The sequence below is a fragment of the Zingiber officinale genome, chromosome 9B (genome assembly GCF_018446385.1).
Source record: "Zingiber officinale cultivar Zhangliang chromosome 9B, Zo_v1.1, whole genome shotgun sequence".
NCBI classification, from domain to species: Eukaryota; Viridiplantae; Streptophyta; class Magnoliopsida; order Zingiberales; family Zingiberaceae; genus Zingiber; species Zingiber officinale.
In genome coordinates, this window is record NC_056003.1 from 6,912,147 (window position 1) to 6,940,022 (window position 27,876).

The following is a 27,876-nucleotide window of genomic DNA, read 5'->3' on the forward strand; positions in this document are numbered from 1 at the left end:
TTAAACTAAGGTTTTAATAGTTCTTTAAAAATACTATGCTAGTAGCCCTTAGATTAGCATAAGAAATTCTCTTAGTCCATCATAATAATATTTATAATAATTGAATTATAGAACTAATTAGATAAATTAATTAATACTTATGAAATCGAGGTCAATTGTATTCCTAATTAGATAAGCAGGCATATATTATTTATACTCTCATTAAATTAAAACTGAGTAAACATAAAAAAAATAACAATAATTTACTGCATTAAACTTTTTAATAATACTATTCTATCATGAAAGTCCCTGAAAATTTTTTAGGGATTGAACCAGTCATCTTTAAACTTAATCAATTTAAAAAATTAAATATCTAATACCAACTAAAAAACATACTCTATTAATTATTAAAAAATTCTAAATTAAGAAACATCAATTATTAAGTAAACCCGAACCAATCTCGAGATCACGATAAGTTTGGTCTCTTACAAATTGACTTAATCAGCTATTTGATTGGAGTCATTGGATAAGTAATAACAAATTGGAATTAAATATCAAAGTTTCATTTACTTGTTTGAATTTCTAAAAATGTATGTTTTTTTTTTAATTTGTTAGATTATTTATGTGTTAATTGATGTAACTTTGAACGTCTATTTAGATCTAACACTATGTATATGATGCCCAGGTAAACATTACACAATTATATCTGATTGAAATAAAAATATTTACTTATAAAAAAAATCATGAAAGTAAATTCTTTGCACACCACTTTACTATAAATATAAATCACACGGAAGCTCAAGGTTTGTTTTTTTTTTTAAATTTAATTAGTTCAAGAACTTTGGATTCTACAAATCTTATAAATTAAGTTTGGATTTTATTTTCATTAAATCAAATAAACTCGTTTATGATATTTATTTTACATTTATCCATGTTTAAATTGAAAATAGAATAATACACAGGGTTTGAAAAATTAAATTAATCAGCACGTATTTAATAGTAAATACAAACTAAAAACCAAAAACGCTCACCCTACCTCGACCCAAACGCGAACGCCACCCATGTACTCTCGTCTCTGGTTCGGCGATTTTCTCCCCTAACGGGAGATGCGGCCGAAAGGATCTCCTTCAGTGCCCGACGGCAAGTGGCGCCGAGGATCTCCTTGACTTCTGAAGACCTTACTAGTACATCGAGGTTTAGGCTCGCTGCCGGATTTCACCGATCACGCGTCGATAGAAAGGGTGGCGGTGGCGAATCGTGGAGATGGGGATCTCCTTCAAGCTTTCAAAGATCGGGAAGCGGTATCATCCGAAACCGAGCTTTGCGCCGGAGGAGGCCGACCAAACGAGTGAGGGCTCTGAGGAGAGCTCGCATGTCCTTGACGGAGCTGGATCGAGCCGTGAGGTCAGGCTTTCTTTGCTATCGTATTTCTATTCTCTTAATTGCATGGCTGGTGGGAAGATATCGATTTGCGTAGGGGAGTATTATTGTCTGAAGTTTGGTTCTTGTTGGGCTTCAATCGTAAATTTTGCTTCTTCTGTGCTCAGCAATCTTCTTAGTAATATCGACTACTTGTGCATTTTCTTGGTCTAACTCCAACAAGACCCAGGATGCTGAGTTTTAGTTCCACTACGGCATACGATTTTTTTTCCAGCTCGCTCTTATGCTGGAATGTGATTTTTAATCTCTTGTAGATAACTGTTCCTTCTAATTCTTCTTCCCCTGTCATCCGGAGCGATGAAGTTTTCCATTGCATTTCTCTTCTTCGTGTGTTGGATAAATCGAAATTAGGGGTGACAGTGCGGCAGGATTTTTTGGTGCCCATGACTGACTACCTGACCCGCTTAATTTGGGTTCAGATACCCCGTTTATCAGGTATGAGATAGTTTTCTGTGTAGTGGTATGCCCTGTCACCGATATGAGATTGGTTTGAGACTGTATATCAAGTACGCTACTCATATTCAAATACCTATATATTATTTGCCAAATTTATTATGTATATTTAATTTAAATTTGATGGATATCATGCTTTTGTCACACTGCTTCACCTCAATAAAAAAACTATAACACAAAAAAAAATATACTTGTCCGTTTTGAGTGGAGTAAATACTGCTTCGCCTCAATATTAAAAATCCACGATACAAAACCACTGTCATTGAAGCAAAGGTTCTAGAAAGCTTTGGACTTGGTTGCTAAGATTCTGAGTTTGAAACTTGTCTTTGCGGAAATGGAGGCTTGCCTTTCCGTAAAAGAATTGACGTTGAAGTAGGAACACTTCAAGCAATATTAAGAACTTTAGTGTTGGCAAAAATGCTGTAACTATTTGACATTTTGCAGATGAAAGCCAAGGCATGATCATGGTGTTGTATTTTTTTTTTATATCAGGCTTTTCTATTTTCTCATTTTGAAGAATTGAATTTTCTCTCTCTATCTTGGCTTTTTGGCAATGAGTTGCTTCCGTAAAAAAAAATTGGCATTGAAGGAGAAACACATTAGGCTATATTAAGTATTTTAAAGCTGGCAAAGATGCTGCAACTGTTTGACATTTTTCAAACGATTTCGAAGAAACAATCATAATGTTGTACTTTTTTATCTCAAGCCTTCTATATTCTCATCTTGTATATTGAAGTACTTAAATTTCCTTTCTCTATCTTAGCTTTCTGGCACTGGCTGCAGCATAGGTTTCTAGGGAGTTGATATTTTTGTTTTGAGATGCAGTATGTGGCTCCGACAGTGGTTCATACTGAAGGCATTAAATCCCCGAGGATATGAAGCCCTTTGCTAACTTTCTGTTTTGCCTGAAAATAAAATCTTTACCAAAGAAGTGGCGGGATAGTTAAATTGGATGAACAATATTTTCTGCAGAAGTTTCTGATATCTTAAATTTATTATCAATGAGGGATTATTAATAGGATAAAAACTGAGTAATTAAAATATCATCATATGTCCCTTGATATAAAAAAGAATTGATGTATTGTGGTATGGACAATTATATTTTATGGGTTAAAGTGTTCAAAAACAACTCGTACAAAAGATAGGTTAGTAGAGATGAGAACACAAAATTTATGGTGGGTTATATATAGCGAGAAATTATACAAAAATACTGATACACCCTAAACTGTTCAATAAATTTTACAATTAGTCAGGTTGAATCAATTAAGTTTGAAGGTTAGAGGAACAGAGAAACCAATGAATTCTCTACCTAACTCTATTAAAAGTGACATGATCTATAAATTAGTAAAAAAACATTATGTAAAATTCAACAACTAGATAAGATGTATAGATGACCTCAAATGATTGACACTCACGCTTTGTTTGATATTTTTCATGGTACTATCATTCTTATAGTTTTTGAAATCATAATAACTTGCCACAACTTTTATTAATATCTATTTTTTTATGTTTTATTTGTTACTAAATTTTCTATTGCGTAAATTTCACAATTTATTCGTGGTAGATTATCCTACATCTCACATGGAGTAAATTTTTTATGATATATTAAGTGTGTCTACTAACTAACGAGGTTTAGTGGGGGAGTTAGGCTCTATATACTATTTGAGCTACATTTCTCACTTGAGAAGCAAATACCAATTTTCTAAGACAGCCTGTTTTGTGTCTATGTTGGAAAATTTCAGATCCTATACCCTTGCTTTTAGTCACTATGTTCATCCGTCACATGTAGCTTCCATTTTTTTTTAATGTTTTGCCAAGCTTGTAAAGGTTTGTAAGCATATCAGGATACAATTCTGTTACTAAAAACAGTGTGTTGATCTTGCCTTACTCCTTTTGGGGGAGTGCTTTAATTTATCCTTAATATTCTAATTTTTTGTAATGTGACTATGCAGATTGGAATAGTTGAGGCTGCAAATGGCATCAATAATTTATTGCCTGGTATATATTATATGTAGTTTCAGTTCAGAAATAAAAATTATTCAATTAATTTTTTTTCCTTGTATATTTTAATTCTTTGGCAGAACATGAGGTGTCCTTTATCTTGAACCTTTATCAGGATGGATACTCCATTGGAAAGCCTACTGAGGTTTGCTAATATGAGAAATAAATCTAAAGAAACACCATGCTAATCTCTCTGTTTTAGTGTGATATTATCCTGATATAATTTGATATTGTCAGATTGAGAATTGTCAGACTCTGCTTCAGGATGCAAAGTCATTACATCCATATGATAGAGCATCCGAGACCTTATTTTCTGTATGTATGAACAATGGTTTTTTCATTCCTTTCTGCTTTGTTTGCATATGGACATTATTTTGATCTAGCAGAGATTAGTGCAATATTTTCTATTCAATTACTTTATGAACATGAAGCCCAGATTTTATCAAGATTGACCAAATGACATTTTGTTGATGTGAGTTTTTTGGTTTACAAATTGCAGCATAAATGCAATCATACAAGGACAAAAGCTACTCTACTGTTGGCTTGGGCTAAAACACAAGCCCACCTACTTGTCTGTTTTATCTAGCATGCAACCTAATATTCTGGATAGATAACTCATTTTCATTTCTTTATTTCTGCAAATTTCAAATTTTGGGATATGATCTAAAGTATTTCCTAGACATTCATTTGAGAGGAGCCATTTAAATCTCGCAAATGTGTTTCATTTTCTTTTCTCAGTTTCTTTCTTGAAAATAAATGTCTTGAAAGATGAAAACTATTCAAAAGATATGAAAATTGTGGAAAATTTGACTGAAAATGCCACAAATAAAAAATATTTTTAATTAGTATGGACTGCCTTCCTAAACATGTCATTTCGTTTGTTGTAGTTGTAGTCAAAAGAAGTAAAATTAAACAGATTTATAGATTGTATTGAGAGGTTTGCACAATACACTAACACATCTTCATTCATTCGAATCATATTGAACACATTAGGATACATGTTATGTATGGAATAGCATCATAACACAATATAAATAATGAATAACAGATGTAATTAATTAGATTGGTCATGTTATCAGTGATTTATTATTAGGCTAACAATATAATATTACTACTATTGTTATTTAATAAAAACAATAATCTATTTTGTTCAACTAAATATATATCTTTAAAATTACTAATAGATAATAAATAATATTTTATTATTAATTAAAATATATTATAAATACTATACTTAATAAATACTATAATTTTATTAATATAAAGTAGTTGAATGAATTAGATACTAATTTGCTAATATTGAAGCAATTATATAGCAGATACTCCTAGCAAGCTAATGAATTTATAATGTGACAACTAAGCTGTAATATACACACACACACACAATCCTTATAAGCTGCTCACTGTTCCATGTGCGACTTTGCGCGACTGTGACGTGGTAGGTGCCAAGTTAGGTTTTTTAATTTTTTTTCTTTTATCGTTCTTTTCCTTGATTGTGATGTGGTAAGTGCCAAGTCAGTTTTTTTTAAAATTTTTTTTTATATTTCTTTTCCTCTCTCGCGACGTATTCCCTTCTCCAAAATTAGGTTTTTGTTTTTGTGGGTTGAGCGAGCTTTTCCCACCTGAGTGCGATGCCGTCCTCGTCGAGACGTCGTCCCTCGTCCCTCGCCTAGATTAGGTTTTCCCTTTTCCTCGTGAGTCGCGAGACGCCATCCTTTTCAGGGAGTCGCCATCCCTTGTTGAGACGTCGTTCCTCGCTGAGACACTGTTCCTTGCCGTGAAAATATCCTTCGCACAAAGGGTTCTCGCCGCCCTTGCCGCGAGTCGCCATTCCTCGTTGCCTGCCGCCCGCCTTCGTCCTTTGTAGGCATCTTGTGGGCATCACCGCGAAACACCGTTTGGTATGATTCAAGTCTTGACAACAAAATTTACATCATTTGAACCCATCAGAATTTACATGGTTACCTTATTTGACTTATTTTTCCGACACTATTATTCTGTATGGCTCAAAGCCATAAGGTTTACATGGGACAATGTCCATTAAATCCTACCCTTTGGTTGATCAAATCGAGTGGTTGTTGTTCTCATTAAGGTGGATCAAGGAGCAGGTTAGCCAATCCTCAAAATAATGTGGGATTATGTTATTTGAAATAGAGGTTTATTGCATATTATACCTAGCCAGATCCTTCTGGAACCTTCAAAATAATTCCGTGGATTGCCCATATTACAATCTTTATCACTTTTCACCAACACTTGTCATGCTTATTAAATACACTCGCACCTATGTTTCACTTCTAATCATTCAAAGTTTTTTCCTTTCATTTTCTTGTCATTTACAAAAAATAAATGTTTAATTTCTCAATGTTATCGGGATAGAGAATTTGGGCGTCCTAAGTTTTAATATTGTCATTGACTAAGTTTTTCATGATTTGATTAACATCTACAAATTCTATGAGCATGTATTCATTAGTTATGCTTTGATGATCAAGTAGTAATTGAGCTTGGAAAATGTCAAGTTTGTGATCTTCCATAGAGCTATAATATTTGTATACTTGATTCTGAATAGTCGAGATTAACTTACAATGAGCTACTGACAATTTGTCATAAATTCATTGATAATTATTTTATTGAGAGCTTACTTGTTTCATCTTACCCAGAATTTCATAAGAGATCATCTTCCTTCGAACCTAAATTTTAAATCCTAGTAAGATATGATCAATCCTAACACTAACAATGTGAATAAGTTTTTATTTTGATAACTTATATTCTTTTGGTTGTACAATTTGCCGGAAACTTGCAAAACAACATTTTTTTATATCAAAAAATGGTGAGTCATTTCATTATAAGTTCAATCTTTTCTTTATACAAGATTCTAAATGTTATTTTCAATATACGGGAAAACATATATTGTCTTTGTTAGACGTGAATTGAGTATTTATATGACGTGGGTCAAGTTAATGGCTTTAAGGGCTCGCTATACACTAGTCTTTCAAAAGTAGAGAGGAGGCAGAAAGAGCTTTTCGGGCACCCTTAGATAAAATATCCACACCCACTTCCTTTACATGGAGTGGAATACGAAATTTCAGGCGCAACTTCAAGTTCAAGATCAAGTTCAAATTTAGGGAGAAAACTTTCGAAGTCTGAAAAAATAACTAAGTTGAAAGATGCATTGGAAGAGATAAAACATCATTTGGATTCTCTACAAATTAGTGATAATGTTTGATATGTAATATCTTGATGAAATATGTATTTGTGAACTCATGCCCAAATGCACGGTTGATTTAACAATTCAAATTTCTCGTCCAATCATGCTTATCTCCTTCCTTGCAACTTGATTGACTTTAATTATGGTGCTTTATTGTACCACATATCATATGTTCAGTTTAGTCAATATATTGCTCCATATACATCACTCAAACATAGTGACTAAACTAAAGCAGGTGATATGTGGTACAATAAAGCACCATAATTAAAATCAATCAGGTTGCAATGAAGGAGATGAGCATGATTGGATGACAATTTGGAATTGTTAAATCAACTGTGCATTTGTGCATGAGTTCACAAATGCATATTTCATCAACATGTTATATGCCAAACATCATCACTAATTGGACATGAATTCGCTAATACATATTTCATCAACATATTACATATCAAACATTATCACTAATTTGTAGAGAATCCAAATGTTGCTTTATCTCTTCCAATGCATCTTTCAACTTAGTTATTATTTTTAGACTTTGAAAGTTTTCTCCTTAATTTGAACTTGATCTTGAACTTGAAGATGCACATGAAATTTCATTTCCACTCGATATAAGGAAGTTGGTGTAGATTTTTTTATCTAGGTGTGTCTGAAAAGCTCTTTCTGCCTCCCGTCTACTTTTGAAAGATCTGTATAATGCCCTTACCTTAAATCCATTAACTTGGCTAGATGCTTTTACCCGCGTGTCATAAATACCCGGTTCACGTCCAACAAATAGAATATATGTTTTCTCCTATATTAAGACAACATTTAGAATCTTGTATAAACAAAAGATAAGAACTTAAAATGAAACGACTTACCATTTTTTGATATAAGGAAACATTGTTTTGCAAGTTTCCTACAAATTGTAAAATCAAAATAATAAAAGTTATTAAAATAAAAACTTATTCACATTGCTGGTACTAGGCTTGATTCTATCCTTTAAGATTTAAAATTTACGTTATACGAATATTATAACTCTATAGAAGATCACAAACTTGACATTTTCCAAACTTAACTGCTACTTGACCATCGAAGCATAACTAATGAATACATGTTTATAGAACTTGTAGATGCTGATCAAATCATGAAAAACTTAGTCAATGACAAAAATTAAAACCTAGGACACTCAAATTCTCTCTCGATAACATTGAGAAATTAAACATTTATTTTTGGTAAATGACATGCAAATGAAAGGAAAACCCTTTGAATGATTAGAAGTGAAACATAGGCGGTAGTGTATTTAATAAGCATGACAAGTGTCTATGAAAAGTGATAAAGATTGTAAAATGGACAATCTGTGGCATTATTTTGAAGGTTCCAGAAGGATTTGGCTAGGTATAATATGCAAACAACCTCTATTTGAAAAAACATAATCCCAACATTATTTTGAGGATTGACTAACTTGCTCCTTGATTCACTTTACCGGGAACAACAACCACTCTATTTGTCAAAGGGTAGGATTTAATGGACATTGTCCCATGTAAACCTTATGGCTTCCAGCCAAACAGAATAATAGTGTCAGAAAAATAACAAATGTTGTCAAATAAGGTAATCATGTAAATTCCGATGGGTTCAAATGATGTAAATTCTGTTGTAAAATAACAACAGTAATCCTAATGAATTTCAAAGTGCCTTCTGGAACTCTCAAATATGGTAGGAAGGACGGACTCGAATCATACCAGACTGCGTTTTGCGGCGATGCCCACAGGCTGGCGGCGAAGGACGAAGGCTGGCCGTGCATGACAAGGAACGACGTCTCGCGACGAGGATGGCAAGACCCCTTTGCGCGAAGGGCGTTTACCCGGCGAGGAATGACATCTCGGCTAGGAACGACATCTTGACGAGGGATGATAGCTCCCTGTGAAAGACGGCGTCTCGCGAGGGAAAGGGAAAACCTAATCTCGGCGAGGAATGACGTCTCGGCGAGGACAACGTCGCTTGCAATCGTGCTTATGCTGGAGAAGCTCACTCGGCCCGCGAAAACGAAAACCTAATTTTGGAGAAGGGAACATTGCAAGAGAGGAAACGAAAGATAAAAGAAAAAATAAAAAAAAACTTGACTTGCCATGTCATAGTCGCGCATGGATCGGTGAGTAGCTTATAAGGATTGTGTGTGTATATAATATATATGTGTTTCATGAGAGGACAAAATAAATTCAATAAAATTATCCCATAATTTGGTAGCTCTGATGATCAGTTAAGATATTGGCTAATAAAGTTCTAAAGGAGGAGTATTGCAGACACTGAGGACCTAATTATAAATATTATATTATGCAAGTTCTGAAGTGTTTTTCTACATTGATCAACAATGTAACATATTTAGAGAGGAGTACCAGGGAATTGAACTCTATCTTTTTCCCTGTAGTCATATCAGAAATGTAACTGCCCACAAGCTTAGAAACCCTAAATTTGGTATCTAGGTATTTTCCCCATAGGTGTACGTCAAACATGCAATAGAAGTATCTCTATAAGCTAAGGGTGTCATGAATTGGGATGTACTTTAGGACATTGCAGCTGCAGTAAATATTGATTCTGTATATGACATTCTAATAGCATATGTAGCACTCAAGCTAGTATTGAACCAAGGGAAGGAAACTGTGTAAACTGTTGGTTGAGTAATTATCCACAGAGTGGAACATCTTTTCAGCAAGAAGGAAATACAGAGAGGTGATATGAAGTAACAGCTTGTGTTAGGGTAGCAGCAACTTACATGAGGGAAGGGGGTTATGTGTGTGATTCCACAAAGAGAAGCTGCATGAGAGGAACTTACATAAGGGAAGCAATAGCTTGATGTTGGAGGTGTCATGATTGTGTGATGAGGTAGAATCTCATGAGAAATCAATGACAAATTTAATCATGTGTGAGGATAAAACAATGATGATCATGACAACTTTGATACCATGTTACAAGAAATTTCCTAGGTCATTTAATCTTAGGTAGCTCCATCTACCTCTATCAATTATATTATGCAACTTCACAAATAATCTTTCTATGTTTAAAACATTATAAACTAACATTATAAACTAGTCATTGACAATTTGGATGATGGATGCTGCCTGTTATATTCCAAAATTTTGAGAGATGCTAACATCTTGATGTTTATTTGCATACAATTTGTTAACTTTCCTTTTAATAGGTGAAGATTGACTTAGTATCATCATTAACAAATTGCATGACCCTATTTCCAATATGTCATCTGATTATAATTGCTAATTTTGGAGCTCTTTGACTGTCCACACTCTACCTGACTTAATACAATTCTAAATTAAGGTTAACAATTGGTGATTTTGGATCATGATTCAGGAAACTTCTTTAGAAAAATTTATATACAAACAACGAAGGTTCTATTTTTTTCAAATTTTTAAATTTTTTCTGGTTGTCACATACTTTTTTTTTTCTTTCTTTCTATTTTAAAGTTAAGTTTGCATGATGTTTGTAGGCAATTGAGTCAGGGTGGTTGCCAGGTGACATACTTGATGAGATACCTTGCAAGTACTATCGTGGGACTATTGTCTGTGAGGTAAGCAGTATTTGACTTTTATAGCATTCTTAAGCTCAGATGCTTATAACTTGTTTTTTGAATAAGTTGGTAGTTTTACTCTGCTGCACTGCAGTTATAATCTTAGTAGCTTAGATCTTTAGAGTGACAATTAACAGCTGGAACCATTATCCTTCTTTTCATTTGGGGTGACATAGTAAGCGCCCAATTAGTTGTTTGTATGCATGTTCCCTAGTTTCTATTTTTTGTTGTTTTTCCTATTACCCTATGTAATTTGGCAATTAGTCATAATTATGCCTATTGGTTGTTCCACAATAATTGATATTTCTCCATCTATAAATGATGCCCATATTGGTGATTTCTTGGTCTATGCATCTATTTTGGATCTTTTATCTACAAAATAACAACCACTTTATTATAGTTAAAACCAATGCCTTACATTTTGTAAAAATTTGCATGGGAAAGAATTTGTGCTCGCATGTGTTTTGTAAAAAGTTGTTGTAAAGTAGTTTATAGTATTGAGGTGTTCAACAAAGCTATAATGGCAGTGTTATGCGAGCATAATTGTTTAAAGTTGAAATAGTAAAACAACGTTTTGAGACATAATGACATTGGTTAAAACAGTGTCGATGTAAATAATAAACAATTGAAATATTTGTTTTAAATTGAATTTATACTAATAATAACTCTTCATTGATTTAAACATGAACTACATAAAATGCACTCAAGATAATTAGCTCAATCTAATAGGATACAATTGAAGTTTGGACAACAATTTATTGTTTATATGATCTAATTATTGTGCAAATTGAAACTAACAACAATTAAAGCTAGTTGGCTAGGTTTAAACAAATAGTTTAAAGCAAGGGAGTTATGGTCGAAGCGGAGTGACTGATAAAGTGGGATGGTATCTTGAAGATGTTGCTTATACTAGATTTTTGTAGAATACTAGGGTGAATACTATACATAATATTTAACTGTTGAAGGGTTAATTTTGTCTTTCACAGAAAATGCTTCCTTATAGCTTTGTTTAATTTTGGGGAAAAAATTCACAAAAAAAGGAAAACATGATTTTTTGAACCTTCACGGCAAAGACAACCTACATATTCTCTGAAACATATTTTCACCACTCTACCAAATGCAACCTTTAAAGTTTGCCTATAAATTCAACATTCATTAAATTCAGGGCTTAAATTGAGATTATTTATAATTGAAGGACTAAACAGGAACACTATTCAAACTTCAACGTTCATGGCTAATTCAGTTTTATCCTTGAGATTTTTTTGCTATGATTAAATTTTAATGAATAGGTGGGATGTGCAAGTTGATTGATTGATTTATTTATTTATTTTTATGCATTTGGTGTTTCACCTTTCTGTTGTATCTGTTAGAGGATTGATCAGTAAGCTCCATTAAGGATGGATCAATAAAAGAGCCATGTCTGCAGCTTCCTTGTGAAATTAAATGCTAAACCTCTGATTTAAATGGATCTAAAATATATAAGAAGAAGATTAAAGTTGCTCAAAAATGTCTAGAAATTAATTAGTAGTAGTCATACTTAAGAAAAAAGAATAGTATACTTATCTTGAAATATATATGTAGGTTATCTTAGGAAAAACAATGAAGATTTTTTTTTTTCAACAATCACCTAGGGATATCAACCTAACAGGTTATACATATAGTTACTTACATATAAGAGAAATAACAGAGAAAGTGACATAGAAAACTATATATGGTGCAATAAAATAGGAAATTACAGAGGAAAGGACATGGAAGAGAGACTGTAAAAAGTTCCACCCATTACAACCCATCTTACCAGACTATTTTTGCTGCAAACATAAGTAACATCTCTTAACCTCCAAATGCGTGTCACAATACTCATTCCTATTGTTGAAGTTTAATGTGCCAGTATAAGTTCTTGATAATCCCTTTGAGAATGTGTATCTCAAGAGATTCCTAATTCCCCTGTAATTTTTCCTGCTTCATCGTAGCAACACTATTGCAACTAAAACCTATGAATTTGTCACTAACAGTTTTGGTGACAATAAGTTTGGTATTGCGTTCATCAGTCTAATTCCATGGTTAAAAATAGTTTAATTTGTTCAGTCACAAAATGTGACATTAATGAACTTTTTGTCATAAGTCCACATTCTGTTTTACAGTATCATCACTAAATGATATAAGAGTAAGAACATTTTGTGACAAAAAGTATTTCATTATATATCTATCTTTGATTTTGTAACTGAAAATACTTTTAATGACAACTGTTTAATATTAATTGCTGCTAAAATTTCATTTTTTTGTTGTCCAAATCTTTAGTAGGACACTAAAATTTGACTTTTTCTTTCTTAGAAAAATATGAACATGTGGAATTGTCTGTTTCATGTATTGCCTTAGCCCTTATATGGGGGCTCAATAGCCAACATCAATTCACTGGGATATTATGAATTATGTATATTGTTATTGTACTATCAGTTGGACACATCGACTCCAAAAATAGAGCTGACTTTAGTTGCATGTGCTATTGTATAAGCATAATTGATTTGTCAGTTTGTTTTTATCAATGCTGAGCAATAACTAATGATTGACAAGATACAATCTCATGCCAGGGCTAGTAAATTTGGTGTCATTTCTCCTCTGTGTTTTCATTGACTGAAAATGATGGGATTATTTTATGGTGTCAAATATTTTAGAAGGAAATTCTTTACTCTTTACCTTCTTAACAATTAACATAAAGTCCAATTCACTGTGGTGAGCATTATATCATCATTTTGTCTCATTGTTTAGTTTTAATAAACTCTTTTGTTTCAGCAAAATATAAAAAGGTTAAAGATGCCATCATTAAACTTAGCATTATCTTCTTGATTAGTTGCTTGACAAAGTCCTCTATGGCAGGTACGAGACTATAGAAAATGCTTTTCTGAACAAGGAAGTAATGTTTCTGCTGCAAATGTGACTCCGACTGTACAGAAAGTGCGTTTGAGGATGTCACTGGAAAATGTTATTAAGGACATTTCTTTAATAGCTGATGATTCTTGGACATACAGTGACCTAATGGTGAATTGCTTTTGACATTATCTCCTAACAGAAATCCTGCCATTGAGTTGTCAATTAATGTCTTTTGTTCTACAGGAAGTAGAGGCACGAATAGTGAAAGCATTGAACTCACATCTTTATTTAGATCCTACTCCAAAGTTGGAGAGAGACTGGAAAGATCCTATTGTTACTAAGGTACTTTTGAACATGATGTTGTGCAACCAATGAGAAACAGACTAGTTATCCGTTTTTTTCCTCTTCTTTACACAGCTCAATCTTGGTATTGGAAGAAAGAAGAGAATGCTGCAAAATGCTGAAGTGACTGCTTCATCCAATAACCAACATCCTGAAAAGAAAATCTTCATTGATAGGATATCTGACAATTCTAATTGTGGGGCTGGGGAAACGGGATCTCAAATAGGAAATGCATCACTTCAACAAGCTTATGAAACTATTCAAATGCAACATCTATCAGGTGGGGTTCCATCAATGAGATCTAACAATTTTGGACAGGAGAGCACGAAACTTACTTTGCCCACTCAGGCCAAGCTTCAAACAGTTATCAACTCGCCTACTAGTTCACAGGATCGTGGACCTGGACTTGCAGCCAATATTTCTGTGATGAATGCAAATATGTCTTCGTCACAGAACTTGATAGGTTCATATCCTGACACAGTCAATAATTCCCCTCGTTCCAAGAAAAGAGAGAATCCAGATGCTCAGTTGACATCATTTATTGGCATGAAGAGACCAAAACAAACTTCAGTAGGGGTGGATAGCATTCAGCAACAGCAGCAACAAACGGGGTCTCAATTGGTAGGATTAACTGGAACAGATTTGCAATGGAAGAACCAAATGCTACATTGCCATTTAGATGCAAAGGGGGGTCAGTATGCTTCTACGTTAGGCAATCAGAGGTATTCTTCAGCTGTTGTAAATAATATACCTAGCCAAGATCCAGGAGCTTCTTTCTACTTTAATCACCAAGGTATTAGATATGTTCCCAAGGAAGAACAGTTAGACGGACAAGAGCAAGAGAGATCTAAAGAAGCTCTTCAGGCACTCTCTGTTAACAGTGCTGTTGATCAACAGCAATCGCGAGCACAGTTGCCACAGCAATCATATATGAGAAACCATCCTCCAACTCCTATGCAGTGGCAAAATGTCAGATCAGTACCTGAAAAGGATATGGGAAAGGATGATACATCTCAGAGAAGAAAATCGGTGCCCAGTCCAAGAGTCTCGTCTGGGCCCATGGTCCAGTCACCAGTATCATCAAGATCAGGAGAAATTTCCAGCGGTTCTGCAGGTGGACAGTTCAGTGGCATTGCAACAGCTTCTGCTCTGGGTGTTCAAAAAGATAAGCTAATAGCAAATTCTAATGCTACAATTGGTGCTCCTTCTGTGACTTCTAGTCCTAGTGACTCTCTTCACCGACAACATCAAACCTCAGGGACTGCTAAACGCAAACCAAATTCTATGACCAAGACACAAACTGTGAGTGCAGTTGGATCTCCTGTTAGTGTCAACAATATGAATCCTCCCCTAACTGTTAACAGTCCTTCAATTGGGACTGCTCCTCTTGGCGATCAAGTCGTTGTTGATAGATTTATGAAAATTGATGCAATAACCCAAAGGTATGCATATAATTTTTTTTATAAGGGTTCATCATATACACATATATGCATACAAAGTTGTTGATTTCTGTATTTTAATATTTACCCCTTGGAAATTTATTTTGACTTTCATTGTTGCCAATTGTAAAACCTTGCAAATATGTTATTATTAGTTAGTCTTTTATCATAAAACATCGATTGTTAGTCACAAATAATACATGTAAAAAAATCAAGAAAGTAGAAATATCATAGGTGTCTTCTTTGATATTAATATTCACATAAAATTCTATATTTGATAAAAGATTGTCAAAAGATAATGGAAAATAAACTTTAATTCATCAAAATATCATAGGTGCTCGTCTATGAGATTCTTTCTCAAAAAACCCCAAGTTATTAAGAGCCTCACTAATCATATTCCTAGATGGAGTATTTCATCTCTCAACTACAACCGATGATGACAATGAAGGTTCTCAAGCTATGTGTAAGCTTTTTCCTCTCCTCCTCTTCTGTTTTCCTTGTAAACCAGTCTATGATACACTTGTGGGTATCCAAAACCTTACCACACAGCCATGCTACTAATACAAATACTGATATTTTATATTAAGATTTTCAATTTGAGGTTTCTATTGAGAATCCTGAATTCGTAAATTGTGAATTATATGATTTAGATGGAAATTATAACTCCTACCTTATTTGAAATAATTTTTACATCCTAAAAATAATATCATACTTTATTTAATAGCACATATTATTAATGGAGCAAGCTGATTCTCATAGTAAAATTAAACAAATTCATATTGTACATTGATAACTAAAAAATTTCTATTTCATTGAAAGTAAGGTAAAGATCATCCAATGTAAGAAACTATTATCAACATAGTCGTAGAGAAGGATAAAAGATTTGACTAATATTGATAAAAGGTTTGATTTTCCAGTTTTTTTTGGTTTAATTAAGCTTAGGCATAATATTAGATATGCTTTCAAGTTTCAACTAGGTCATATATAATGGTTTATTTCACACTTCCTCTCAAGTTGGATCATAGATACTATCTTTGTTTAACATATAATATAAACTATAAAAATCCTACAAAATAATTGATAAAACTAATTAAGATACTTAAAGGCTATAAAAACAAGAACACAATATTAGTGCAACAACATGAACATATTGGTTTTGGATTGATCTTTGAAGGGTTGTTTCCTAGACTATGGTTGTTGAATGATCTTCAGCCTTCACAGGACTTGATATTATTATCTTCCTTGGTTCCCCCTCAAATTGAAGATATTTCAGTTTTATGAGTTTGTGAGGATGAGATGACTTGGTAGAGGCTTGCAGGGTGAAATAGGGAGATTATGCCTCTAGCATATGCTCATGAACTAGTAGTTAATTTTGGGTGAGACACTAAGTAGATCAATATTCCTATGAGAGATGAGCTTGTTAGAGACACAGACTAATTAAAGTTTGAGAAAAAGAGGATACTAGAAAAGAGATAAACTATGTAGCTCTCTTTAACAGTTGGTGAGGATAAAACCGATTTCAATTTATCTGAGGCTTCTAATGGATTGTTGGTTAAGAATGAGTTGTGTAGGATTGAAAGAGTTGATGTGAAGAAAGAGCATGAAGAAAGGTCATCGGATGTAGCACCAAGTCCGGTTGGTCAAGAAAAGAGACCAAAAGACAAGGCAACGAAGTACATCATCCCAACACGAGCAAGGGTGAAAAATGTGGACATTGGTCCACCTCACCATAAAGGAGGGGAGCACAACCCCCTCAAGGAAAAGACTCCTAGTTGAGTCAAAACAGGGGTTGAGCTCATGACCTTAAACGAGTTCTTCTTGGGAGTCAACCCAAGTATTCATTTACTTTTCATTTTAGATTTATTTTCTGTGTCTATAATTTTGTTGCATTTTCATTTGTTTTCAGGGCCAGGGCACCCATGAATTGGCTACGACAAATACTATAGGCGTGGGAGGAAGAAAAGTGATGTTTTGTTCACTATGGAAAAGCACACGGCCGTGCCCTACATGCACGACCATGCTTGTCGCCACAGAAGGCTTCTGTGCCTCCTACACAACTGTGGCAGCCTAGCACGGCTGTGCCAACCTAGCATGGCCATGCCAGCCTAGCACGGTCGTGCCGCCTAGCACGGCTGTGCCAAATCTAGCCAAGAGCAAGCACGAGTCATGTCACCAAGACACTACCATGTCTCCAGCCCATGAAAAAAAAAGAGCGACCATAGAAGGTTGACACTATCATGCCCCTCCTAGCATGACCGTGTTGCGATGATCTAGGGTTTTTAAACCCACACACAGACATGTTTTTCTCCAACACGCCCATGCACCACCTCTTCTTCCCCAATCAACCTCTTCTTCCTCCTCTTTCAGGCTAACTTCTCCAAGTTTCTCAAGCCTTAAAATTTCTCCTCAATATTCCCGTATTCCCTCTTCTAAAGAGCCCTCTTTTTCTTTTCCAAGCTTCTTCTCTCTTCCAAAGAGCCCTCTTTTTCTTCTCCAAGCTTCTTCTCTCTTCCTAAGAGAATCTTTCTTTTCTTCTCTTAAGCAATCTCTTCCGTCACCATCTTTCTTGGAAATGTCTACCGTCCATCTTCAAGATGTTTAATAGGCTTCGCTGAGGAATTGGTGGGAGCGCTGGTGATAAAGACAAGGGCAAAGGAGAAGACAAGGGCAAGGGCAAAGGAGTTGATAAAGGCAAGTGGAAAATACTCGACGAGGGTAATGTCAATTCTTTTGGTATTATTCTCCGCAATAATGATCATAGGGAACATTATGAAATGCTCGCCAAAAGAAAGATTGTTGCCACTCGTTATATTGTGAGCATACCATGGAGGCCCTAGGAATTAAAGAGGATGTGAGTTGGATGTTCCATAGGATAGGATGGGATACTTTCATGAATCTCAAATACCCCATTTATCCTAGGATTACTTTGGAGTTCCTTAATTCAGTTGAGTCCTCGTTCTTCTGCTCTAAGCTTCTTCTCTCTTCCAAAGAGTCCTCTTCTTCTTATCCAAGCTTCTTCTCTCTTCCTAAGAGAATCTTTCTTCTCTTCTCTTAAGCAATCTCTTCTTCCTTCACCCTCTCTCTTTGAAATTTCTACCGTCCATCTTTAAGATGTTTAATAGGCTTCGCCGAGGAGTTGGTGGTGATAAGGACAGGGACAAAGGAGAAGACAAAGGCAAGGACAAAGGAGTTGATATTCGATTAATTCGGTTCAGTTTGATTTGGTTTTAACCGAATACTATATCCTAGGATTACTTTGGAGTTCCTTAGCTCGGTTGAGGTCGTTGTTTTGGTGACACGGTCATGTTTTGGTGATATGCCCCGTGCTTGCTCTCTGCTAGATTTGGCACGGCTGTGCTAGGATAGCATAGTCATGTCAGTAGGCACAGAAGCCTTATATGGCGGCAAGAACGACTATGCTTATAGGGCAAGACCGTGTGCTTTTCCATAGTGAACAAAACCATAGTTATTAAAGGTGCTCTCCTCGTTGCGTCTAGGCGCAAGACGCAACCAAGCAACCCTCTTGCGCTTTGTTGCCTTAAGTGTGCACTTTGTGATAGGCAACATGCTTGTCTTGTCACTTGATCTTGAGGAAATAGATGAAAATTCAGTTATACAAATCTGAACATGTGATGATGATGATAATGATATGATTGAGGAAAATGATGAAGATTTGATGATTTTGATATTTGATTTTTTTTTTTTAAGAATTGTGTATAACATATTTATTTACTAATGAATTTTATATTTATATTACTGTTTAATGTTTTACCAACTATAGTTTTATTAGTGAAATAATTTAGTAGAAATTTTCTACATATGTTTAAATTATAAAAATTTATACGCAAAGCACTTTACTTTGATAAGGCGAGCACTTTATTTTGGTAAGGCGTGCACCTCACCTTGCGTATTGCGCCTCAGACTTTATAGCACCTATACGCTTTTAGGTGCCTTACGCCTTAAATAACTTTGAACAAAGCACCGCTTTTCTTCCTCCCATGCCTATTGTATTTGCCGTAGCTCGTTCGCGGGTGCCCAAACCTTGAAAACAAATGAAAATGCAACAAAATTATAGACAAAGAAAAGAAATCTAAAATGAAAAGTAAATGAAACTTAGGTTGACTCTCAAGAAATGCTCGTTTAAGGTCATGTCACGAGCTTGACCTTATTTTGACTCAACTAAGTGCCTTTTCCTTGAGGGGGTTGTGCTCCCCTCCTTCATGGCAAGGTTGACCAATGTCCACATTTTTTATCCTTGTTCATGCTGGGATGTAGACTTGACCACGGTTCGGAACCGCCGGTTCGACGGTTTGGAACCGCCGATTCGACGATTCGGAACTGCTGGTTCGACGGTTCTAGGCAGGTCGACCCTTAACCTTAATCGCCCAAGACGATTACGGTTCACGATTCGGAATTGCCGGTTCACGGTTCGGAACCGTCGGTTTATGGTTCGGTTTACGGTTCGCCACGGTTCACCACGGTTCAAGATTATTATGTTAAAAAAATAAAAAATAAAAAATAAAAAATTAAAATTTATTGTAAAAAAAGGGCTTGCACTTATTTAAGTTGCCTATGTATCCCTTTAGGGTATAGGAGAATCAAAGCCCACGTAGTTCTTTATATTTTTATCCTTTACATTGCCACTCACTTCCAGTTCCCGTTCCTGTCGTATTCGTTCCTTCAGTATCAAAATCTTCAACTTCGTCATCTGAAAGTTGCATTCCTTGGATTTTTTTCTCCGCTCTGGTCCAATCGTCCAGTAATGTTTGGGCTTACAATGAGTTGGGAGACAAAGTTGATCGTCGTTCATCTAATATGTTACCGCCGGCACTGAACGTCTGCTCCATAGCAACAGTGTCAACTGGACAAGTTAAAATTTCTTTGGCGATCACGAAGAGGATGGGAAAGCTTTGAGCCTTCTGTGACCACCACTTTAAGATATCGAAATTTTCGCTATCTGCTTCATTAAAATCAAAAGAAGTCGTAAAATAATTCTCAAGTTCCCGTGTGGAACTTGGGGATCATTGTAGACATTTTGTCCGTTCTTTTAATAGAAGTTGTGCTTTTATAAGTTTTAAATTACTATTAGTAGTTTGTTGTATTTCAGAAACATTAATTTGTATTCCATATTTTATATAATATTGATTATAAATATCATATAAATAAATTCTAACATTATATATAATATTAACTGGATCAGGAGAAGAAGAATCTTTAATTGGAATTAAAGCGTCATAATATAAAGTTAACATTTCTGGTAAAACTTCTAATTTAAATCTAGGATCTAAAGCAAATGCAATTAAATAAATTTCAGGAATAAAATAAAAATATTTTTCCCATTTAGTTTTCATAGCTATTCATTATTAATATGTTCATTTAAAACTAATACTATATTAGAAAATTTTCTAAAACTAATTGAGTAGTGCGATAATAAACACTGAAAAGTTGTTCGGTTGCATCATTAAATACTTTAAAATTTTCACAAATGCTACTACAAATATTCCATTGTTGTGAAAATAAATATATATTAGTATTAGTATTTTGTGCAAAAAATGAACATAATAATTCTTTATATTCAAATGAATCTTGTAATAATTGGTATGTTGAATTCCAATGTGTTGTTACATCACGTGGAAATTTTGTAGGTCTCATTCCATTAGTTTTACAAAACCTACCTTATTGTTTCATTATAGATGAATGAGACCATAAATAAGAAATTACAATTTTAATTGATTTTATACAACTTTCTAAAATTTTTAATCCATCTCGAACACATAAATTTAAAACATGACATACACAACGAATATGAAAAAATAAACTGCCAATAATAGGTTGACAAACAAATTTTAAATCATCTATACAAGCGGTATTAGAACTAACATTATCTAATGATATTGAAAATATTTTATGAGTTAAGTCATATTCTTCTAAAATTAAACATAATAATTGTGCGATGTTATGAGCATTATGTAATTCATCAAAAACTTTATAAGCTAACAATCTTTTTTGGAGGTTCTAAGAGTTATCGATCCAATAGCAAGTCACACCCATATTCGAATGTGTTTGCCAATGATCACTCTTCGGAACATAAAAAAACTTTATTATCTAATTTACTAAATTCATCAATTAAATTCTTTTTTCCTTGTTTTACTAATTTTTTAATTGTACGAGTAAGTGTAGTTCTAGGAACACGTATAACACATGGATTAAGAGATTCTTTACAAAAATCTTCAAATGTGCATTTAGATCCAAAACTAAAAAAAAGATGTTTTACGAAAATAAATTTAGCTAATGATTCTCTTAATTTATTATCTGAATATAAAAATAAATCGAAATTGGTACTACCGCTAGTTAAAGAAAATCTTGATAATTGTGTTTGAGAACGGTCGAGTCCATATTCTGTCGAGTGCTTCGTTTCTATATGTCGTTTCAACGACCCATAGCTGCCGCCGACTTGGAATTTGTAGGAAGCATTGCAGTGCTTACATTTTGCACGTATTTCTTTAGACGGAAGAGTGACCTCAAAATATTTAGTAAAAATAGAAGACTTTAGTGGAGGAAGTTCCCGAACCTTAGAAGTAATTGCATTGGTATTTCCTTGTGTTTCGGGTGTCGGATTTGGAAGGTGCTCAATCTCATCATCGGTGGATTGAATGTTGGGTCTTCTCGCGGATTCATTATTTCCTTTCCCTTCCGAGCTCGAAATGATGCACCTCCACGGCCTCCTTCCATTATAATTGAAAATTGAAAACGAAAGCGTATAAAGAATACGAAATTGAGATTAAGAGAATAAGAGTAGAGAAGATGTGTGTGAAAATGATGAAATAACTCTCTATTTATAAAGTTTGGATAGTAACAGACACTAAATCATAGCCATTGATAACAAAACGGTCAAATGATCCTAGTCGTTGAAAAAAATACCCAAAAAAACCCTCCATCCTCCCCAACGACAAGGAACCGACGGTTCCAACGGCTAGGAACCGCCGATTAACCGACGGTTCATACCGTAAAAAAAAAAATTGGTTGAATTGGCGACTAACCGACGGTCCGTCGGGTTTTCACCAAAAGAATCGGAACCGGCCCGTTGACCCGGTTATGGGCCCGGGCCGGGTCTGGGCTAGACCCGGCACGGGTCCGAGCCATACCCGACCCTGGGTAGGGTCTACTGGGATGATGTACTTCGCTGCTTTGCGTTTTAATCTCTTTTCTTGACCAACCGGACTTAGTGCTACGTTCGGTGCTCTTTCTTCACATCAACTCTTCCGCACAACTCATTCTTAACCAACAATGCGTTAGAAGCCTCAGATAAATTGAATTTAGTTTTATCCTCACCCACTATTAAAGAGAGCTTGTGATTTTTACATCAATCACTGCTCCAGCAGTAGCACGGAAAGACTTTCCTAGAATAATAGGGATTCTTAGATCCTCCATTTTCAGGACAACAAAAGAATACCCAAAGGGTATCTATGAATGATCGACTAATTGTAGCGCCATTGTGGTCGGTTTCAAGTCATACAAACCAAGTTTTTTACAATATGAATAGGGCATGAGACTTACACTTGCCCCAAAATCATAGAAAGCTCTATCTTACTTGTCCCAATCATACACGGAATCGAGAAGCTCCCGGGATATTTGAGCTTTGGAGGTAGATTGTTCAAGATCAACGCACTACATTCCTCCATTAGTGCAATTGTCTCATGTTCTTTCTTCTTCCATCTGTGCAAAATAATATCCTTAATGAATTTGACAAATTTGGGCATTTGATGCAAAACATCATGAAATGGTATCTCAATGCATAGCGTCTTGATATTTTCCAAGAATTTGTCATACTCTTCATCTTTCTTGGCCTTAACAAATCATTGAGGGAGCATGACAGGAGGTACATATGTTCTCAATGGTGGAGAACTTGGAGTGGAACCTTCCTCTGTTCATGTTCCTCTTGAATGCGGTCGTTTTCAGAGGAAAAATATGTTGCTTCACTTCTAGGGGCTTGCTTATTTTTTTGGACTCGTGTGGGTGGTTGATGTTCAATCAATTATTTGTCTCTGGATACTACATTGCAATGCTCCATAGGATTTACTTCTGATTTCCCTGGAAATGTCCCCGGTTTCCTTGACGAAGAGCTAGCGATCTGCATGAGTTGAGTTTTAAGTATATCAGTTTGACTTTCTAATTTAACAACCGTACCTCTCAGCTGGATGAATTCATCGGTTAGTTGGGAATGGTTGTTCGTGAGATTCTCCAACATCTTTTCAATCCTATCGAGTCTATCCGGCTGAGGAGAAAGTTGTGGTCCACTTGCTTTTCCAAAACTCCCTTGCCCTCCCTGTTTTTGAGTGTTTCGGTATGAGAAGTTGGGATGATTTCTCTACCCGGGGTTGTAAGTTCCCGAATATGGGTTGTTTTGCCTTGCATTAAAGTTGGTTATGACGTCAGCTTGTTCAATTTGAGCTAATTGAGCAGTAATAGCTTCAAATTGACAAACTTCCTTCGCATGATCAACATCTCCACAAATCTCACAACCAACATTAGTTTCATTCAAGGAGTTTACGCTAATCGTTTCGAATCTCTTTGACAATATATCCAATTTTGCAAAAATTAAATCTAAAGTATTCACATCATATTTACTTGCAACTTTTACTGGATTGCCTCTTTCAAATGCCCACTGACGGTGATTTAATGTCACTCTCTAGAATTTCGTCAGCTTTATCCAACCCCTTGTTCATTAAAGCTTTGCCCGATGCGGAGTCAAAGGGACATTTTTGTTTGATAGGAAACTCCATTGTAAAAAATATGGATGACTAGCCACTTTTCAAGTCTATGGTGAGGGCATTGCCGTAGTAGACCTTTGAATCTATCCCAAACTTTATAGAGAGATTCTCTATCTTTTTGCATGAAACTTGAGATCCTCATATGGGTAGTCTTACTTGGAGGAAAGAATTTTTCTAGAAATTTTTGCTCGCATTGCTCCCATGTCACTATACTGTCAGATGGGAGAGAATTTAGCCATGCTTTTGCTTTACCCCACAAGGAGAAGGAGAACAAGAGTAATCTAATTGTATCAAAAGAGGCTCCATTTATCTTCATGGCGTCGCATATTTCTAAGAAAATCTCCAAATGTTGGCTGGGATCCTCTGTCGGTCCTCCACCAAATTAATTCTACTGTACCATTTGGATAACGGTTGGCTTTAACTCAGTTATTTGCCTCAATTGCCGGTCTTATGATGCTAGTCCTAAGACCTATTGCGCTTGGTGCGACATAATCTTTCAAAACTTTGTTTGCAATTAGTGTCTCTTAGGTTTGCTTGGTGGCTAACTATTTTGTAGATTGTGTCTTTGATGGAATGTCCTGTTAATTTCAGAGTCCAGAAGATTTCTCGAAACGTTAGACCAGTGCATAAACATGAATCCATCGCAGTATCTTACCAAAATAGAGTTATTGAAAGAAAATGCAAAATGAAAAGCAACAAAGAAATCTAGATTAACTAAATCACTTAATCAACTAATATCAAGCTAACAATCCCCGACAACGGTGTTAAAAACTTGTTGTATCAATCCGCAAGTGCACGAAATGTCATCAAGTAATAAAATATCGAATCCATAGAGATTGTTGTTGAATACTAGTTGAAATCGTGAAGCAAGTTATCTAGATGATCGAGATGTTGGTTGAAATCACGAACGATAGAGAGAAAGAGACTGAGAGAGAATTGAGTGAGAGAGAGAGATGAACACCAGAGAGCAATGAGAGAGAACTGAATTGGGGAGGTGATTCTAGGACTTCGGGTTCACTACGATGCTTGTTGACATCCTAAGAATTGTTTGCCTTCCTATCTCTACGTATGTTCTTATGTAGGTGCATCAATCCTAAGACTAAACCAGGATATCTATCCAAATTCAATGTCTCTTCGTAAGAAGACCCCTAGTGTCTGCTTAAAGGACTACCCTGTCATGAGGGCTCAATGGATCTTTAAGACTGTAATTCCTCCTCACTCAAGACCATGAATTGGGACACACCCCTTTAAGCCCTAAGAATGATAGTACCTCATGGTTAATCCACCTACATTCAAGACGATAATACTAGAAAGATTTCTTAAAAGGACTACTCTTGTCAAATAGGGCTCCACAGTCACAATCTAGGTTCTCCCCTCTACAAAGCGATCAAATCACCACATCCAAAACATTCGACATCCACAAACTAGAGAAGAACATAGAACATACATGTCATGCAATAGAAGAAAGACAATTACTTAGAACAAAATGTCAACAATCACATCGCAATTACTACCTAATCGTAGAATCTAGAGATTACTCCATAGAACAGAGAATACAATCCATAGAAAAAGGAGAAAACATCCTTACAATCAAAATCTGAGAGTGAAAAGGGAAGAGATGCTTATCTAGAAATTTGCTGATGTCTTTGGATCGTCTCCTTGCTTTGGATGGTCGCGACGGCTCCCTCCTCTTTGGCTCCTAGGGTTTCCCCCTCAAAGGGAGGACCTCTTTTAGTTAGGTGGCTTCATAGCTCTTTTATAAGCCCAAATAACCGTTAAAAAACGGTTAAGAAACCACTCAGTAGCAGATCTATCTCCTCGCGCCATGACCGTTGACCGTGTCATACGAAGCTTTTTTTTCCTATGGAGACCGGCATAACTGTGCCACCCTGGAACGACCATGTGAGCTGGTCTGAATCTTCTGTGTAGATTGGCACGGCCGTGCCAGGGTAGCATGACCATGCCATCTGAAGGTAAGATTCAGAATGACATGACCGTGTGGAGCAGACCTCTTTTCCTCTTATTTTTGCCTCTGAATCCATCCGAAGGAATGCACCCGTGTCGTAGAGTATGACTAGAGTCTATTCCTTTTTATAACTTCCTGTTCCAAGGCTTTTTGCTTTATTTCTGCTTCACAATCTCGTTTTATCAATTAGAAGTACAAGGAGTAGTTCTCTGAATTAAAAATATAGAAAGCAACAACAAGAAGATATATGAATGCAAGACTTGCTCATGAAATAACACAAAACATATGCAAAATAGTACTAAAAGGCATGCATAAATAATACTCATCACTAACCTTTTCTTAGTTTCAACTAGCAAAGAAATTTGCTGCAGAAATGAGTGAGATTAGGGTTCTAAGATTAATTCACTCGGAGATAGAGAAATGTTGGTAGTAGACTTAATTTCCGGCCATTTTACTCTAAAAGGAGTAGATGTTGGAAAAAGAAAAGAAATAAAGGAGCAAAAAAGGAAAAGAAAAGAAACAAAGGATGATTTATGAAAGTGATCCTAAGGATGCTTAAAGAGAAGTGGAGTGGAAAGAGTAAACTTGAATATCAGTTTTTTTCCTTTTTCTTTTGTCGCTTTTTGTTCCATCCACCACTATCATCTTCTTTTCTTTGAACCCTTTCTCTCATTTTTCTCTAAACCTTCTTTTGTTTTTTTTTGTTTGGATGGGTTCACTTGGTTTTAGTTCAGTTTGTTGTAGATGAATTTTGAGGTCACAAGCTTCGACAGAGATGTGGGAGGATGCCTCATCTTCATTGAACCTTGCGGTCTCCCATTAGGGGAGGATGATATTACTAGTGTTTTTAGCTCTTAAAGATAACTAATTCTGACACTCATAAGACTTGATATGCCTGATACTCTATATAATATTTTTATCTAACAATATTGAATTGTATTGAATTAGATCAAATCAACATAGTTCTCTTAAGTCCCTGTTCACACATGATGTGCATTATTTCAAAACTGAATCATATTATCATAACACCTTATTTCAAAACTGTAGTGGAAGAACTTCATCTACACCTGAATTTGATAGACTTTTTAATGTCTAGTATGTCAAAATCATTAATTGAATAGTTGCCACTTGGAAGTTGTGAGGGCAATTTACCTCGGATAAATACAGTATGTCAATGTTTATTACTCTGTTTTCTTCTTGTTTACAAAATACGTTGGTATCCTGGAGAAAATTTAGTAGATGCGCTACATGCATGTTTCCTTACCTTAGGGCTTTTGTTGTTTATTTAACATCCACTTTTTAGATCTAAGCAACTTCAATTCGGTACCTGTATTTACTTGGCTTGAAGTGACAATTCAAATCAGCAGCTAACTTTTTCATTTTTGGTATCAGACACCAACTTAATCTCAAGAAGAATAAAGTTGATGACTATCCTGGAAAAGAACCAACACGACATTCCACTCAGGAACTTGCAATTTGTCTATCTGATTCATCCAATGCCGAGGATTTCACAGATCAAAAGAAACCGTTGGCAAAATCTGTAATTGGTGGGACAATTAATACCCCCAAGGACAGAACAATCAGCTTTGTGCGCAATGAGCGGGCGTTTCAAGGTTTTCCTCGCTTGAACATTCTTCCCTTTAACAGAAAAAAAAACTCCAAAATATTCTGTGCTGATACTATTTAAATTTTTTACTTGAATTTTTTTTTTTTTAGTTTCCATGAGATTGATCATGACTGAGAAGCCCTTTGATGGCACTGTATCAATGCAGTACGAGTACATGGATGATTCTAAGGTTCAAGATTATCAGCTAACATTACCTACAACTGTAAGTCCTGTGTCATTCACGTTT

The 27,876-nt window shown here is 35.2% G+C and overlaps 1 protein-coding gene and 1 non-coding gene across 2 annotated transcripts in view; both read left to right on the forward strand.

The window, feature by feature from the left end:
- The first annotated feature begins 1,010 nt into the window (after positions 1 to 1,010).
- The window catches only part of LOC122024993 (protein PHYTOCHROME-DEPENDENT LATE-FLOWERING), a 28,944-nt gene continuing 2,078 nt past the window's right edge, over positions 1,011 to 27,876 (forward strand). Inside the window, exons 1-10 of the mRNA XM_042583746.1 lie at positions 1,011 to 1,383; positions 3,825 to 3,870; positions 3,954 to 4,018; positions 4,111 to 4,188; positions 10,557 to 10,637; positions 13,512 to 13,673; positions 13,749 to 13,847; positions 13,923 to 15,289; positions 27,416 to 27,636; positions 27,740 to 27,852. Of these exons, the coding sequence (XP_042439680.1) occupies positions 1,243 to 1,383; positions 3,825 to 3,870; positions 3,954 to 4,018; positions 4,111 to 4,188; positions 10,557 to 10,637; positions 13,512 to 13,673; positions 13,749 to 13,847; positions 13,923 to 15,289; positions 27,416 to 27,636; positions 27,740 to 27,852 (2,373 nt within the window). The 5' untranslated portion in view covers positions 1,011 to 1,242. The remainder of the gene's footprint in view (positions 1,384 to 3,824; positions 3,871 to 3,953; positions 4,019 to 4,110; positions 4,189 to 10,556; positions 10,638 to 13,511; positions 13,674 to 13,748; positions 13,848 to 13,922; positions 15,290 to 27,415; positions 27,637 to 27,739; positions 27,853 to 27,876) is intronic.
- Positions 24,102 to 24,205, forward strand: LOC122025850. The gene has a single exon (XR_006123875.1). It is a non-coding gene; the product is annotated as a small nucleolar RNA R71 (small nucleolar RNA).